Source organism: Nymphaea colorata, chromosome 6 (assembly GCF_008831285.2).
Source record: "Nymphaea colorata isolate Beijing-Zhang1983 chromosome 6, ASM883128v2, whole genome shotgun sequence".
Taxonomy (NCBI): Eukaryota; Viridiplantae; Streptophyta; class Magnoliopsida; order Nymphaeales; family Nymphaeaceae; genus Nymphaea; species Nymphaea colorata.
In genome coordinates this window covers 16,680,676-16,697,053 of record NC_045143.1, presented here as the reverse complement: position 1 = coordinate 16,697,053, position 16,378 = coordinate 16,680,676, and the positions used below count along the sequence as shown (strand labels likewise).

At 37.5% G+C, this 16,378-nt stretch overlaps 1 protein-coding gene across 2 annotated transcripts; it reads left to right on the top strand.

Moving 5' to 3' along the window:
• Positions 1-243: 243 nt before the first annotated feature.
• On the top strand, positions 244-14,677 carry LOC116256258 (delta-1-pyrroline-5-carboxylate synthase-like). 2 transcript variants are annotated; one of them, XM_031632565.2, is made up of 21 exons: positions 244-528; positions 1,764-1,834; positions 3,366-3,437; positions 3,658-3,761; positions 4,235-4,337; positions 4,467-4,628; positions 5,468-5,745; positions 6,411-6,561; positions 7,450-7,614; positions 7,882-7,959; positions 8,667-8,756; positions 10,579-10,665; positions 10,751-10,837; positions 10,933-11,029; positions 11,118-11,221; positions 11,362-11,437; positions 12,194-12,344; positions 13,137-13,205; positions 13,711-13,777; positions 13,862-13,932; positions 14,198-14,677. In XM_031632565.2, the coding sequence occupies exons 4-21, from the start codon at positions 3,748-3,750 to the stop codon at positions 14,271-14,273; spliced, it is 1,926 nt and encodes a 641-aa protein (XP_031488425.1). In that variant the 5' UTR covers positions 244-528; positions 1,764-1,834; positions 3,366-3,437; positions 3,658-3,747; the 3' UTR covers positions 14,274-14,677. The 2 variants fall into 2 exon arrangements, with proteins under 2 accessions (XP_031488425.1, XP_031488424.1); XM_031632564.2 differs by lacking the exon at positions 1,764-1,834.
• The last annotated feature ends 1,701 nt before the right edge of the window (positions 14,678-16,378 follow it).

Below are 16,378 nucleotides of genomic sequence, written 5' to 3'. Positions count from 1 at the left end.
TAATTAGGCAAAAACCAAGATATTTATGTTTAATTAAATTTGGACGATGATAGTGAAGGTGAACTCGGCCTCGTTCTTAAATATCATAGTTAAAGTTGGGAAACGACGGTCGGTGTAAACTTTTGATTTGAGGCTCGTACCAAAAGGAATCATCAACGTGGCACCATTAAAAATTATGACAAAAAATTTGTTCCCAAAAGAAAACTTTTCGTTTATATACGGCCTGCATGTCCCTCCAGTCGCCGCGCCGCGCCGTCGTCTGCCTGGCAGTAGAGAGATAAAGAGTGATTGAGAAGGAGGGAGAGAGGAAGGAGGCTGGTCGAGAAATAGAGGGACCAAGAGGGAGGAGGGAGACGGCACCGAAAGCAGGTCCTAGACGGGTGGGGTTGGGTGAAGGCCTCGGCCTTCTGCCGGGTGGTGGGTCTCTCGCTCACCGGAAGAGAGGAGATAGAGGAAGACGGGAGAAAGGAGACTGCCATGGACCCGACTCGGGAATTTGTGAAGGACGTGAAGCGCGTCATACTAAAGGTAATGGGGGTAGCTGCCCTCTATCTCTTCTCTGTATGTGTGTGTATGTGGGTGGGGCTGGAGAGAGCCCAACGCCGGAATTGAACAGCTATTTCGTTTTTCCTTCCATCAGTTTCCTATCGAACTAATCTGACAGTGTCCCGTTAAACGATGTCGGTAGTTAAAAATTACCATATTTCATCACGCTCGCGAAGTACTTGGCACAGGCGTTTCCCGGCAAAAAACAGGAACAAGCCGGGCATCTCACTCACTTCCTTTTTCAGAAAAACGGGAATAGGTTGGGATTTGCTTGTTTGTTTTTTTTTTCCAGGATTGCAGTGTTTGAGCTTGTCATGGTTTCCTGAATATGTGGATTCGCCCATTATCCGGAAAATGCGAGGAAGTTAGAATTTCTCGCTTGGATAAGTGGTTTAAGCAGCAGAGAAAATATGAGGAATTTGGGATATATCCGTGAAGGTTTCGTTATTTAGGTAAAAACTGGCTAATCAAGAGGAAAGGAATATAAATTGCACTCAAATTAGTCAAGTGAGAGAATAGTTGGCGTATTCTAGACTTGGGTACCGTTGTATGTGCTTGCTGTTAAAGTGAACGAGGGATGGCTGATCTCCAAGTGGTCTACTATGTAAACGTTTCCTCAACAGCAGGGAAAACCACTTTTTTTTTTATTTTTTTATGTCTTTCGCCCTGCAAGAGGATCCGAGCGCGTCAACTTTCGGGCGAAGGACGTTCCTTTGGGAACTTCAAAGTCGTGATGTCCCATCAGGTGGCTTCTACTAGTTTAGGAAAAACCCTTCTACGCTTGAAGATTATAATGTCACTGTCGCTAAAGTCCAGTTGTCTTCGTTAGAATTTACGTCGGTTATTTGGTCTCTGAAAACTGGGAGGAAACCTTTTAAATTATATGTCAAACTTTTCCTTTTTGTCATTTGAAACTAATGAATGAATGTGTGTGTGTGTGTGTGTGAGAGAGAGAGAGAGAGAGAGAGAGAGAGAGAGGCGGCTTCGTATTGGATTCCTCTTTTTTCTCAAATGACCTGAAAAACATAAGTTGATAAATAAGTTATTTTCAATTACCTATATATGTATGACCAATAGAACATGGTTATCTTCATTTAATTAAGCCTAATCAACTTCTTTTATATATAAAGCTTCCGCGGCAAGGGGAAGATGGTTTCGTGTGCTTATGCATGCATGAGCTTTTAAGTACAAATTTGACTTTTACAATCACATACCAGGCGGGACGTGCCATGCTGTATTGTAGCAAACAAGCCTCGGAAGCTATTAAAGCACTCAGAAAACTGGGATTGTATGTATAGCTTTTCTTAACTGCATGGATAATAGAAGCTTTTAATTTTTCTTTCCATTGATTTCTGATGATTATTGTTTGCTATAGCAGCATGCCATGTCGGTGCAACTCCTAGATTATGTGTTTTCCGTAACACCTAGTCTTACGTTGGACAGACTCTTTCTCTGATTCCTGCATCACATAAAATACTACATCATAGACTGCATAAAAATTGCCAGATCCTTGAATCCGCTGGCACATCCACATGGCATAGCGGCTGGCGTATTTAACATGTAAGGAATGTAAAAAAAAAAAAAAAAAAAAAGTTTGTGCCGTGTATCTCATTTCCCATTTATGGAGCTTAGTTATGACGCGTGCCAATTGTTATTATTAGGGGATTGTGTGTTTATACCATCATTACTGCTAGCTTTTGGTTATCTTGTGAATATATCTGAAAGTGGAAGCTAGGTACTTAAATGAGTGGCCTTATCATGAGATATAGATCTTGGAGGGCATCGGTATTTCCATATGGAATTGAACATGCACTAAACAGGGTTTATCCAATATCCATGAATTATGATTTCTCGTTAACATTGTCTCTTAAAAAACAAATACGTTTTCTATTTACACACAGCTACATATTATGAAACTAAATACATACGTATTTATATATGTATATACATATCCATATGTGCACAAACACACAAATAAAATATATACGAGTTTTTATATCGTTATAAAACTTAATGATGCTTTACCTATGCTGGCAAAACGTGTCAAGGTACAAATATTCGGAGCTTTCTTCTCTTTATAAGACCATGCGTGCTACTATATATGTGTTCTTTTGTACATTATTCATCTTCTAAGCTGTTTTTCATCTATTTTCTGTGCTTGCTAGATGTTAGAATACAAAAAGTTAGCGGTTGTTTTTTCCATTATTCTAGATAGTTTTTATCTTTTTGTTGATTTATTTAATGACTAATATATATGTGATAAACTAAACTTGTATTGGATAGTGAAAGAACAACAAATCTTGTATTGGATAGTGAAAGAACAAAAAGCTTATTTTGAAAGTAACAAGTGTTATTGAGATCTAGCTTGTGGATAAAGTTTATTAACAAGTCTTCCATGAGTTGGAGCATATAATATACCACAGTTGCCTCCTTTGCTTTCTTGAACAGGTCAGGTAAGTTTTCTTCTAGTTTATGCCAAATGACACGCTGTGGATATTGGATTCTCGATCTCCTTTAACTCTGGTTATTTTGGTTGTTGCATCCCTACAATTAATTTCTTAATTTAGTATGTATTTGCCTCCTACCACTTACTATTTCCTTGCACACACATTAAAACACAAATACATGCACACACACACACACACACACACACACACACACACGTAGTCCTCTGCTTTCAAAATGTTCTTATGTGGAAAGGAGAGGCAAAGGTAACACTTTTTCTACTTGTGCATCTGTTTGTCTCTTATTTATTCATTTATTTTTTGCTATGTTTTGGGTTAACCTTTCAAGGCCACTTAAACTTCTTGGTTATTTAGGTGGGCACAGCTGTTGTTACCAGAGCAGATGGAAGAATAGCCCTTGGTCGACTAGGTGCTCTCTGTGAGCAGGTATATTTGCTGAGCTCTTTTTCATGTTTGTTTTTGTTTTATATGTTCATGTATATGATATATCTATGTATTGTGTTACTATTTTTTCTTTTCCTTGTTAAATAATATTAATGAAGATTAATGGTATTATATCATTAAGAATCATTACTAGAACACTGTTCTTGGTTATTTCAACATTATTGTTAGCAGTATACTCAAAGTACCTTTTTTTTTTGTGTAGGTTAAAGAACTCAATTCTGAAGGATATGAGGTTATCCTGGTGACATCAGGTGCTGTTGGGGTTGGTCGCCAGCGTCTTAGATATCGAAAAATGGTCAATAGCAGGCAAGTGAACATCTGAGTTAGGTGATCAAGTAGCAGATGATAATGATGTTCGTATGTATGATTCAGTCGTTAAATTAATTGGAGATTGTTTATGTATATCATTTGGAAAAGTTGAGCATGATAATTTGATACAGAGGATCCATTGTGAAATAATAACCAGCCAAATTGAAAAGTTTTACCATTGTTAAGAGAAAAGTAGGGCGAAATTTATGTCTGGGGGTTACTGGTCTCATGAGAGGTTCAGGTTTCTGAACTTCGAGGTATGACCAGGGTTGTGAGTTGTGACAGCAGTAGAAAGCCATTTTTGTTAGCTTTGCTTTGTATTATCTTGCTTAGTGTTCATTCGAGTGCTGTTTAAATGATGCTTTACAACGAAATTGTGTTCTTTTGCCTACAATTATAATTATTCAATTGTCTGATGCTTTTTCTGTTGCCTTTATGACTGTGCAACTATTATCTTTGTCCTTCTGCAGTTTTGCAGATCTTCAAAAGCCACAGCATGAGCTTGATGGAAAGGCATGTGCTGCTGTTGGACAAAGTGGTCTTATGGCTCTCTATGATACTTTGTTTAGTCAGGTTGTTACTTAATTATTTTCTTCATCTTACACTTAATCAATTCTGTTGTTATCCCATATTCTGTTCTCACTATGTACATGCACAAATTTGTGGCTCCTTGCGGTAATGCTGTAAATTACATATATGCAGCTAGACGTTACTTCATCTCAGTTGCTTGTGACTGACTATGATTTCAAGGAACCAAACTTCAGAAAGCAACTCAGTGAGACTGTGAACTCTTTGCTAGATTTGAAAGTTATTCCAATCTTTAATGAAAATGATGCAATAAGTACCAGGAAGGCTCCGTACGAGGTAATTCTTCTCCTACCGACTTTATAGATCTTTCTCCACAGGTCTTTTTGGTTGATTATTTGGTTTATATTTGAGTTATTTTTGTGGTTCCATATATATATGGAACTTGCGGACAATTTAGATCAGGGACAAAGCCATACATCTCAGAAATCACACGTAGACATGTTTTAAACTAAATCCATGTTTCTTATTGCTTATTTACTACAAGACATGCTTTTCTTCAAATTGATTTTATTACAATGTTTGACTTTTTACCATCAAAATTTTATGTTATAAACTTATAAGAGCAGCTGAATTTTGGGTTTTTGAAAAGCACATCTAAAGCTGATAATCTGATGTATGTTTTTGCCTATTAAATTAATTGTGAGATCTCATAGACAAGATTAGTTAGAACAAAGAACACATTAATTTGTGCATTTTGAGTTGTTTAGTTTTGTTTCTGATGTAAGTTCTCTGGGATATAGCCAATTTTTGTATAGTTATGTACACACAGGATATGTAGCAATATTACATCGCAATATTACATATGATGTGTTCCTTATGTTTCTTATTTATTTTGAAAATTTAACTAGTATGTTTTTTGCCTTTTTAATTTGAATTTTTGGGAGTTGGGATCGCCAATTAGTTGATGGCTGCCTCTCGACTATATAGGTGCATACATTGACAATAGGAAAGGAAAGAAGCATGGAAGGTTATCCATTTCCTAGGCAGACCTGCTGTTGTGTCACCTGCCTGCCAGTCATTTGAACCCACAGACACTTAGACTGTGGGAAGCTTTCCATTTCTTCATGCCAATGATTTTTGTTCTGTATTTTATATTTGTATATTCTATTTTGCAGGATTCCTCTGGAATCTTTTGGGACAATGATAGTTTGGCAGCTCTCTTGGCTTTGGAGTTAAAGGCTGACCTACTTATCTTGCTAAGTGATGTTGATGGTCTCTACAGCGGCCCACCTAGTGATCCAAAGTCAAAGATAATACATACATATATAAAAGAAAAACATCAAGGGGAAATAACATTTGGAGACAAGTCTAGGCTGGGAAGAGGTGGCATGACTGCTAAAGTGAAGGCTGCAGTTTATGCTGCTTATGCTGGTATTCCAGTTGTTATTGTCGGGTATGTTGATCTTGCTGGAATTCGATGCATTAGTGGTATTTTCTGTTACCAGAAGTAGCATGAACTACCTTGAAAGCACTCATTCCTTTTTTCTTTTGTCTTGTGTTAATTTCTCAGCTTCTTTCTTGGTTAATATGCCTGCCACTCTAGCTTGCTTTGTCTTTTTTCTGTATTCATGAGGGTGATGGATATTGCATTGTACACCCATGGTGAGGCAAGGTATGTCTATGAAGTTAAAAGCAAAGAGAAGTAATATGTCTGCTTATGGCAACAAATAAAACTTAACTGCTTAGGCTGTTAGTTTTCCTTTTTTAAGATGCAATTGCTGTGGTAAAGTCTGGTTATCACACTTCTATGATTTATCTATTCGATTTGTCTGATGAAAATGTTCTAGTTTTTCTTAAAAATTGAAAATATTTAATTGTAAGATCGTATCCTTTTAGTGCTAAAAGATAATCCAAAGCTATGAATCTACTGTTGTGGTACTTTTTCAGTGCAACTATTTTTACTTAGTATTGGAAGTTTTGGCCTTCACTAGCGACTCTTCTGTTCATTTGATAAGCGTGCTCTTTGGGATATCATTTTATTTACACAGTCTTAGATAATCTACCATGGATATTAGATATCATTCTGAAACACTGATTACTTTTGCATGTCTTACGAAGTGGCTCTTCAACTGATAACATCCTAAAGGTACTTGAAGGGAAGCGTGTTGGGACTCTCTTTCATCAGCATGCACACTTTTTGGTCCCAGAGAAGCATACTAGTGCCCGTGAAATGGCTGTTTCAGCTAGAGAATGTTCTAGAAGACTTCAGGTAATTTCTTCATACACTTGAGAACACTGATACCCTAAAAGTCATTTTTGTATGCTACTAATTTGATGCCCTCTCCTCTTGCCGCAATGCTGACAAAAAGTGAATGAATAAATGAAGCTTCTATGTAAGCCAAGGGAAATCTTCCTACCGGTGGGCTTTTTAATGCCAACAACATACCTACAAGGTGGGGACTCTTATGTGTTATTTTTTGTGGCAAACTCAATGCTTGCTTACATACAAAATCGAAGTCCAAGGCAAGATTGAACATGACTGTTTCGAGCTCAATTTTGGCTTATTTAACTAACTGAGCGTTAAATAGGGTTTCAAGCTTTGGCTGGTCCATTGAAGAGCCCAACGTTGACACAAAGCTCTTATGAGGGCAATCATAACTGGATCTTACTACTTATCTTGTTGTACAACCTGATCCTACCCTTTGTTAATGTCTAGCCTTGGTACTGTGTCTTTGAGCACATAATGCAGACTGCAGTGTTTAAAATGAACGTGATACTGTAAGGATGTATGCTGGATTTTATGAAGCAGCATCTCATTTAGATGTTTCTGGAATAATCTATTCTTCTCCATACTAGTTTATGACTGAGCTTATCTTATCTACTTTGTAAGCATTGCAACACCTACAACAGTATAGACAATCCTTTTCGTTTGATTGTCTTTTTTTGGGGAGGGGTGGGGGTGGGGATTGGGGGAGTGTTTGGTTTCGAACTTCCTTGTTTTATATTCTTTAGACCATGCAGTCTAGGGGCCAAACTTTGTTTGTATCGTTTCTGAACAAGCACTCTGGAGGACTGTTAACTTTAAGCCTTGGTTTTCAATTGTTTCTCTGGAAAGGGGATAAAATAAATAATGTTTGAGGTCTCTTTCTTGGTGTAGGGTTTGCCTTCACATGATCGAAGAAAGATTTTGCTGGACATTGCTGATGCTTTGGAAGCAAATGTGGATTTGATAAAAGGTGAGAATGAAGCAGATGTTGCTGCTGCAGAACAAGCTGGATATGAAAAGTCATTGATTTCCCGGTTGATGCTAAAGCCAGGAAAGGTAAGGCACTTCCATCATGTTGACAGATTACTTGCTCATTTGATAATAGAAGGTCTCTCTCTCTCTCTCTCTCTCTCTATTTATCTATCTTGGCCTGCTCTGATATTTGGGGTTTCCTGGTTGTTAAACTGTTTGTTGAATTGTCGTCTCTTAGGCTAAAGTTTTACAGATGTTCAAAATACTTGCTTTGACTTTTGAAGGTTCTTCAATACTTTCATGAGCCGTTCTTTCTTATTTAAAGAAGTGTGATCTTTAGTGCTTTTGCAGATTTCAGGTTTGTCAAAATCAATTCGTGTCCTTGCAGACATGGAAGATCCCATTGGTCGTGTTCTGAGCAGGACAGAGGTAAAATGGTGATATATTAACTTGGATTGCCTTGCAGATGGGAGTTTCTCATAAAAGCAAAAGTTCACCTTTGTAAATTATACATTTTCAAAGTACCATCAATTATGTTCTGTGAAGATTTGGTACAACAGTATCAAATAGAGTCCTTATTGGTATTGTCCTAGATGATGATGCACTTTTAAGCCCTCCTAGACTGTTCTCAACCATAACCTTTGGCTTTTCCGGCATCTGAATGGAATGGTTACTCAAATTAATTGAAGCCTTTACTGGTTGGACAAAATCTTGCACGACTATCCATATAGATTGGCTCCTTCCCAAGTTGGGAGAGAGGTGTAGGATGAACCATCCAGTCTCCAATTTGTAATTTGCTCATTCCAGTGGCGGAGCCACCCTGCAGGTTTTGAATTGAGCATAAGGTTGGATGTGGGTCCAGCCATATCAGGTGCCCCCACTGGACCCAGGTCATGCCCTAGAGTTTCAGACCCAGTATTCGTTCAATGATCCTGAGTCTCCTTACTACATCTTTGGCCACTGGCAAGATGATCTGCTGCTGTTTCCTCAAGCCATTATTTAGTGCCACTTAGCTATGAATTTCTAGCTCTGCCACTGGCTCATTCTGAAACTGGAATTAGGAGGGTGTCTTTTGCTTAACAGATAAGAATGGGGTTTCTCATCTGCAAGTTCTGAACCTTGGATCTTATATTCAGCTTGCAGATGGTCTTATACTGGAGAAAACATCGTGTCCCTTGGGTGTGCTTCTTGTTGTATTTGAGTCCCGACCAGATGCTCTTGTTCAGGTAAAAAGTCAAGAGATATGTGCGTGCATATGTGTGTGTGTGTGTGCATGGTGTGTATGCATAGTTTTAAATTTCAATAAATTCCACAAGTCAGGAATTTCTTTGTCAGTTACATTTTGTTACAGTGGAAACTGCATTTTCTGTCTCCTTGTTTTTATATAGTTTTCTCTTTGTTTATTTTTTATGACATGCATGAATCTTTTTCATGATTGAAGGTCATATCCCAAAATTTGGCAGTTCAGGCACATAAGAAGTCTGTGTTCATGAATGGTTCATAACCCTTTTGTTCTAAATTTCTTTTCATTGTTGTTTTTTCTATAATCACTCTCTCTCTGTGGCACATGCATGGGCTGTTTGGTGTGTCTGTGCTCTTGCTTGGGTTTGATGGTTTCAACTTTCAAGTCCATACATTTATGGAACATGACAAAGTCACATTTGAGATCCTTGGTGAAATTCGATCATAGAAAATGTTACAGCGAGGAGTATTAATTTGGTTGGATCCTGCGAAACTTGCGTCAATGTTGAATAAAATCTCTTTATGGTCTTGACACTTGACCTTGAGTTTCATGAGAAGCATGTGAGGTCCCACAATAATTACATAAATGTTAGCCAGGCTAATGCCCATTAACATAGTATGAAAATGTATAACATGATACAATACATAGTACGCACTGTACGATTTCCTCCGTGTTTTGATTACTTGTGGGAGCTTTTGGTTCCCATTGTCCCTCATCCAAAAGAGCGCCCCTTGCTCCCTCCCCCCCACCCCACACACACACACTCTTCCCCTTTTTCTTTGACAGCCTGTCCTTTTTTCTGATTCATTCTTTTTAATTAGTTGAAAAGCATCCATCCAAACAAACGACCATTAATGTGACACTAGTTGAGCTTTAAAAGTACGTCAATGTTCTTTCTGTTGTCTTCACATTCCTGGCTCAATTAAAAAACTCATATGGCATGTGGGGGGCAATGAACATCTTTCCAAGTGGTTAAGTGCATCTATGTAAATTCTAGACTCCACCTATTGCATGTGAGCAGTTGATGATCGGTTTAGAGGAAACTGAAGGAAAAAAAAGAGCGAGAACTGCACACCCACATTGCTAGAACATGATCATGATGATCATGGTGCATCGCCACCACTATTACAACCAGATCTAGCAACATAATCCTGACTTAAAAGATGAATAACTTGTTGGAACTGTTAGGGAGACGTTGGAGATAATAGTTGTTGCAGTTTTTGATGGATAGGTTTCTTTTAGGAAGAACCGCAGAATGCTTTTTTTTTTGTATGTTGAACTTTGTGTATTTCTTTAGGACATCAAAATTGTGGAGGTTAAGTGCTGTGATATACTCCTGCTCCCTTCGATGTGATGTTATTGAATTCCTTATATTTTTTCTATTTTTTAAAATTTTACGTTTTTTAAATTTTTAAATGGTTGAAACCAGTTCACTTGAGTGAGACAGGGGTGTATAATTTCGTGTGTAAGGGTGAAATTATCCTTTCCTTGGTCCTTTGTTCCATTATACTCCAAGTAAATTTCTATTTGCAATGGAAACGAGACGTGGCGAGACTTTTCCTGTTTCCAATCATCCTATGAGTGGAAAGAAACTAAAGGATAATGGTTAAAAAAATTGGTAGATGAGGGAAGGTTATTGTTGAACGCCAGATATCTGTAAACTTATTGGAAAATGGAAATAGTTGGTCAGCAAACTTGCAAAATGTGGTTGTTATTGTCAGTACAATTTGGTTCTTTTCAATGCAATGAGCATAAATAGAGATTCCTTGTTTGATCCAGAGTCTACATTTTTTGATGCCAAACAGATAGCTTCCTTGGCAATTCGGAGTGGAAATGGCCTTCTTTTGAAAGGAGGAAAAGAAGCTATGAGATCCAATATAATTTTGCACAAGGTGCAGATACCTTAGTAGCTAAAAGACTTGGTTTTTTCTGATTTTTAAAATTGTTCCCTAGTTATAAATGACCTGAAAATTCCAGATTATAACGGAAGCTATCCCTGATACTGTGGGTGGAAAGCTTATTGGACTTGTGACTTCAAGGGATGAAATTCCTGATCTGCTTAAGGTTTCTCTCTGTTCCCTAATAATTTCCTTGATGTCATCATTGTTGCTGTTGCTATTGTGACACTCCTTTTCTGTGATGTTGACAATCTTATCCAGTTAGATGATGTGATAGATCTTGTGGTTCCAAGGGGCAGCAATAAGCTTGTTTCTCAGATTAAGGAGTCAACAAAAATTCCTGTTCTTGGTCATGCTGGTAAGTTCATGAAGTTCTAGTTATCTAATTAAAGGTGTATATTCTCCTCATTAGGATGTCTTAGTGAAGTTGCATATCTACCCTACAGATGGAATATGTCATGTTTATGTTGACAAGTCAGTGAACATGGATATGGCAAAGCATATTATTTTGGACGCCAAAGTAGATTATCCTGCAGCTTGTAATGCCATGGTAAAACCCTGTTCTTGGTAGTAGATTTTCATTGATTAGTATTGTCATTCATCATCCTGCAAATCCCCCAGGATATTTATGAAATGGATAGTTTATGCCAGACAATTCACGGTATGTTTTCGTTGTTATTATTTTCTCAGGAAACTCTTCTTGTGCATAAGCATTTATTGGAGACAGGAGCACTTAATGAGCTGTGCTTGGATCTCAAAGTTGAAGGTGTCTCTCCATTTTTCTCCTTTCTGATTATTGCTCAATGGTTCTGATTGTTTTCTACCAGTTCTCAAACTGGATGTTTAGTGCAAGTTCTGGTTTCCTTTTTCTGGTGCGATTTTGGGTTTCTAATCATTATTTTCTAATATATATTTGCATCTTTTCATGTTAAAATAGGAAGCATTGTTGGTGATCTACATTTGTCGACCATGAAGAATTCATAATTTTCTATACCTGAGGAACTGAAACATATAGCTCCATGTCGGGTTTGGACATCATGCCCTTCATGCTATGTTAAATTCGTGTAGTCTGATCTAGTTAATTTAAGATTTCAGTTTTCATTAGAAACCTTTTGGATATGGGATTGCAGTTGAAATGCTGTTCTTAGGTAATATTTAGAAACCATGGGTGCTTTAAGCGCTGAATAAATAGAAATGATATTTCGATGCATAACAATAAGCTGCCTTTTAAATAGGGAAAATATTGGTATATCATATGCATTGCCATGCTGTTTTGGTGAACATCCTCATAGTTCGTATATAAACATGTTTATTATCTTGCCAACTTATTTTTCTTTTCATTTTTTAAAGTCTTTACATTTGCAGTTTGAATTGTGGGAAACAACAATATATCCTGTCTTGTTTAGTAATTATTGGGTATTATCGCCATAATTGCCTTTGGAATTGACTGGCCTAGTATACTTGGGTTAATTGCTTTAGATGTTTAAGGGAATGCATAATCTGACTTCTATAACCATTACAGGTGTTACTTTATATGGTGGACCAAGAGCTAGCACTGCATTAGGTATTCCAAAGGTGTCTTCTTTTCATCATGAATATAATTCGATGGCTTGCACGGTGGAAATAGTTGATGATGTTTTGGCAGCAATCGATCATATACATCGCCATGGAAGGCAAGCTTGTGATGTTTCTCTTATTCTTTCCTTTTCTTTTCTTGGATGGAAAGATCACTTGCATAATATCTAGAGTAGGAAGTGAAATTAAGAAGCATTGGTGTTGAAATTTATGCATTATACCAGCTGGTGTTGTAAAAAGTGTATCGTAAGTTGTCTCGGTCTGGCCAAAAGATACGTTGTATCATGAAATATCGTAACGTATCCTAACCATAGCTTAAATTTAGTTTTTAAAATCAGAAAAATATAGAAAAAATACAAAGAATTTGGAAAATTGGAAAATCAAGAAAATATTATTTATAAAAAACATGTTATACATAATGATAGGTTTACTATAGCTATGAGGCTAGAATTCATCATTCACGGATATTCATATAATCATAATTCATAAACACAATATGATTTTAGGCTTCTAGCACATCAAGAAAAATAACATAACACGATCTATAAATTTATATCATAAACATAAATTCACAAGTCGTAAGGTCCATAAGTCAGATATGAGATTACACATCAAAAAACAATATGATACAGTATATACATATCGTGCATAACGTACAAGATCGCACATTGAAGACTCCACCCACAGTGATGTTGGATGACCATTCAGTATGACTCAAATTATTTCCAAAAGAAGCATTCATGATCTAACTCATCGTTTGCCTTAATATCCAATTCATAAGCAGCACCAGACCTCAATCATTTCACATTCTGAAACCTTCATGTTCTTATCACTTTGTGTGTGCTTCCATTCAACCGTTTCTAAGGTTCTTTTCTGTGAATGTTTTCCAGTGGTCACACAGACTGCATAATTACTGATGATACTGAAGCTGCAGATATCTTTTTACGACAAGTTGACAGGTGACTGATGATATAGTTTATTTTTTTTTAATCTGCCTGAGCGAATAGTTACCTGTACGACTTCTTGTTTATATTTTATATGCCATGTCACACAGGCACACACACATATACACACCTTACATTTCCTTTCAAACATTCTGGTATTCTGAAATTGCAATTTCCTAGAGCAATAATTTTTTTGCTCGGGCAGTGTGTCCATGTCTTATCTGTTAGAATGGTTTTATCGGCATTTTGTATCATGTTACACAAGGATATGGTGTAAGAGTTATGTGTTCACTTATACTGAGGGTACATACTTCCTTTTATCAATACTCAGGACATGTTATAAAAATTCTAAGAAAAAAATGGTTTCTTCTGAAAAGAGGTTGATCAGATAGACCGAATTTCTAAGTTCATTATTACATAATTCAGTTAGCCTTTATGTATGCCGTTTTTCCCATGGAAAAAGATGATTTCCGTAAATCCTTTGGCTATAAATGTCTGCTACTCCTTTTTCTCCTTGTAGTGCTGCTGTATTCCACAATGCAAGCACACGTTTTTGTGATGGAGCCCGTTTTGGACTTGGTGCTGAGGTAAATATCTTCCTTAGATATAAACTTTTATTAAATCTTCGAGTCTTTGACATGAATAAAATGTTGATACATTTGATTGTACAGGTTGGAATAAGTACTAGCAGAATTCATGCCCGAGGTCCTGTGGGTGTTGAAGGACTTCTCACAACACGATGGTATGCATAAAGGAGAAATTCACGAGTGACCTGAATTTTTTGTGTAATATGTAATATTAGTAAGATAAATAAATCAAATTTCTAGCGAACTTTTAGGTGCATAAAGAAGAAATTAATGAGTTACCATATTTTTTAATGCTGAGATGGGTAAATGAATTTCTAGCCAATTATTACGTGGGAAGAGCAGAATTAATCTTAACAAAGATGTGCAATCCCATGCTGCTGATTATGTTAGGTGCTAATTTTCTGGCGTCTTTGGATGTAGGCTTCTAAGAGGGAGCGGCCAAGCGGTGGTTGGTGACAAAGGGGTGGTGTACACACACAAAAAGCTTGCTGTCTAAACTGTCATTGGCTCTTGGATCAAAAGGTCGAACTGAAGAAGTTCTTTAGTAAATAATTGGCGTACGTAGGTTTTGTCTCCATGAGTTCTACAACTTTACTTCTGCTGTGTCCACCTTACCATATGGCTGCTTCATTTTTTACTAGGTTATGTGCGTTCCTTCCCGATATTTTCAATTTTTTTTTTTCTGTTGCTTTCTCCCATTAGTTGTCATTTCAAATAGTAAGGTTTACCAGGCATTGGAACTTGACAATGGCACTTGATCATGTAGCTTGAGCCAACTTGGTGGTTCCTGTGCATTTGCTCAAAATATTTGTTAAGAACAGGTGACATTCATTGTCGGACCCTTGCATGCAGAATCGAATCTAAAGCTCGTGCACATATTGATTATGAAACATTATGCTATCCAGCTTAAGTTCTCTTTGATCTTTCACATCTGACCGCTTGTTTCACATACCATGCTGGCACTCTTACGTTGCTTACCCTTTCCGAAACTAATGAACAACGTGGAGGCAACCTATTTGAAAAATGTTCAAAGCAGTCCACATGCGGTTGAACTTTCTACCTAGTGATTTCATGTTTCACCTCATTATCTTGGAACTTATTTCAGTTAGAAAGTATAAGCTGCTGCAAATCTGGCTGCATAATGCACATGATAGTCACTAATATATCATAGACCTTTTCTGATAAGCTAATCAGGAAAAGAAGACGTCAAGGCAGAAAAGACATTCATAGATAGTGGTCTAAAGGGCCGACGACGAGAGCTTGGGACGGAGCCGTATGATGCGAAAATCTCACGTACAGTTCCCTGAGAAGGGAGTGGCTACCTATTGGAGCTTCGACCTACTACCACCGGTTCATTCTGCTTTGGGCCCACCCCTTACTCTACCATTATTATAGGGGTATGGGGTTCGAGATAAAGAAAGATCAAGGCAGCATATCAGTTTTTCCAATATATTTCACTTGGATATGTTTTTATGCTATTAGCTATTCTGTTGATTCTTCTCCAAAAAGGAACCACCGATTTACCAATCTCATTAACCACATCATTTAGTGAGCAACGCCAAATCTTTCTATGAATTGCTTCTTTCGCTTCTTTCACCATCAAAGTGCCTATGGTACCAGTTCATATTTGGTCACATGAAGCTCATGTAGAGGCACCTACGGCTGGATCCTGTCATCTTGGCAAGAGTTCCTTCAAAATTGGGAACCCACTGGTTTTTAAGATTTTCCATACCCATGTTTCTCCAAGCGACACTTCGTTCCACTCCTTTCATACCCCAAGCACGATTGCTATAATATATACTCCCTCGACCACTTCAAGACAGATCGATCTAAGAAGATCATTGCCCACTCTCCTGTAGCCCATATGAATCTGGTGACTATTCGTATGTCTAGTCAGGCGTGCGACCCATCAACCTACTAGTAATGGGGGAGAAAACATAGCATGTCGCAATGCTTGTTTCAAGGCATATCTATAAAAACTAATATAATGATTTTACCGCAAGACCTCTAGGGCAGAAATAATGTTGATAAAAATGCGATGTCCGAAAAAAAAAATTACTTACTAAACAAATCTCCTTGTTCATCTAGGAACTCATTTTTGTGCATGATCATGTGGCCCAAGCATGATTTTGAGTTTCCGGCAGAATTATATATAGATCAACCGAGGCGGATTGATGACGATACTTTTCCGACGCAAAATTAATCTCCCCACATGCATGACCTCAAGTTTTCACCCTACTCTGAAACTCATACTAATATATTATTTCAGCTCAACCCACTCTGAAACTCTACATTGTAAGGGTGCGATCCAATCTTGAACTTATGTCGAGCAGAGGGGCTTGCGTGCGCTTATTTCTGCTTCTAGCTATCTGCCAAATTCACGAAACGAAGCAGACAGCTAACCGCGTCGAAATGTTTTACCCTTGGCGGTCCGATCGAAATGTTTTACCCTTTATATGGCAAGCTAAGCTACCTGATCAAGATGATCAAATAATTCAGGTCTGCACCTCTCTCTCTTCATTTTAAAATCAGTTTGTGAAACGAATCAGCAGAGCAGCTCAAGCAAATCAGTTGCAAATCGGCCAAAACATTTTTAAAAAA

What these genes read in the sequence shown, in the direction of transcription:
- LOC116256258 (XM_031632564.2), top strand. Translation starts at nt 478, where the DNA reads ATGGACCCGACTCGGGAATTTGTGAAGGACGTGAAGCGCGTCATACTA. An exon ending in AAATTCCTGATCTGCTTAAG is followed by an intron (nt 10,838 to 10,932) that starts GTTTCTCTCTGT and finishes AATCTTATCCAG; the next exon opens with TTAGATGATGTGATAGATCT. An exon ending in CATATACATCGCCATGGAAG is followed by an intron (nt 12,345 to 13,136) that starts GCAAGCTTGTGA and finishes AATGTTTTCCAG; the next exon opens with TGGTCACACAGACTGCATAA.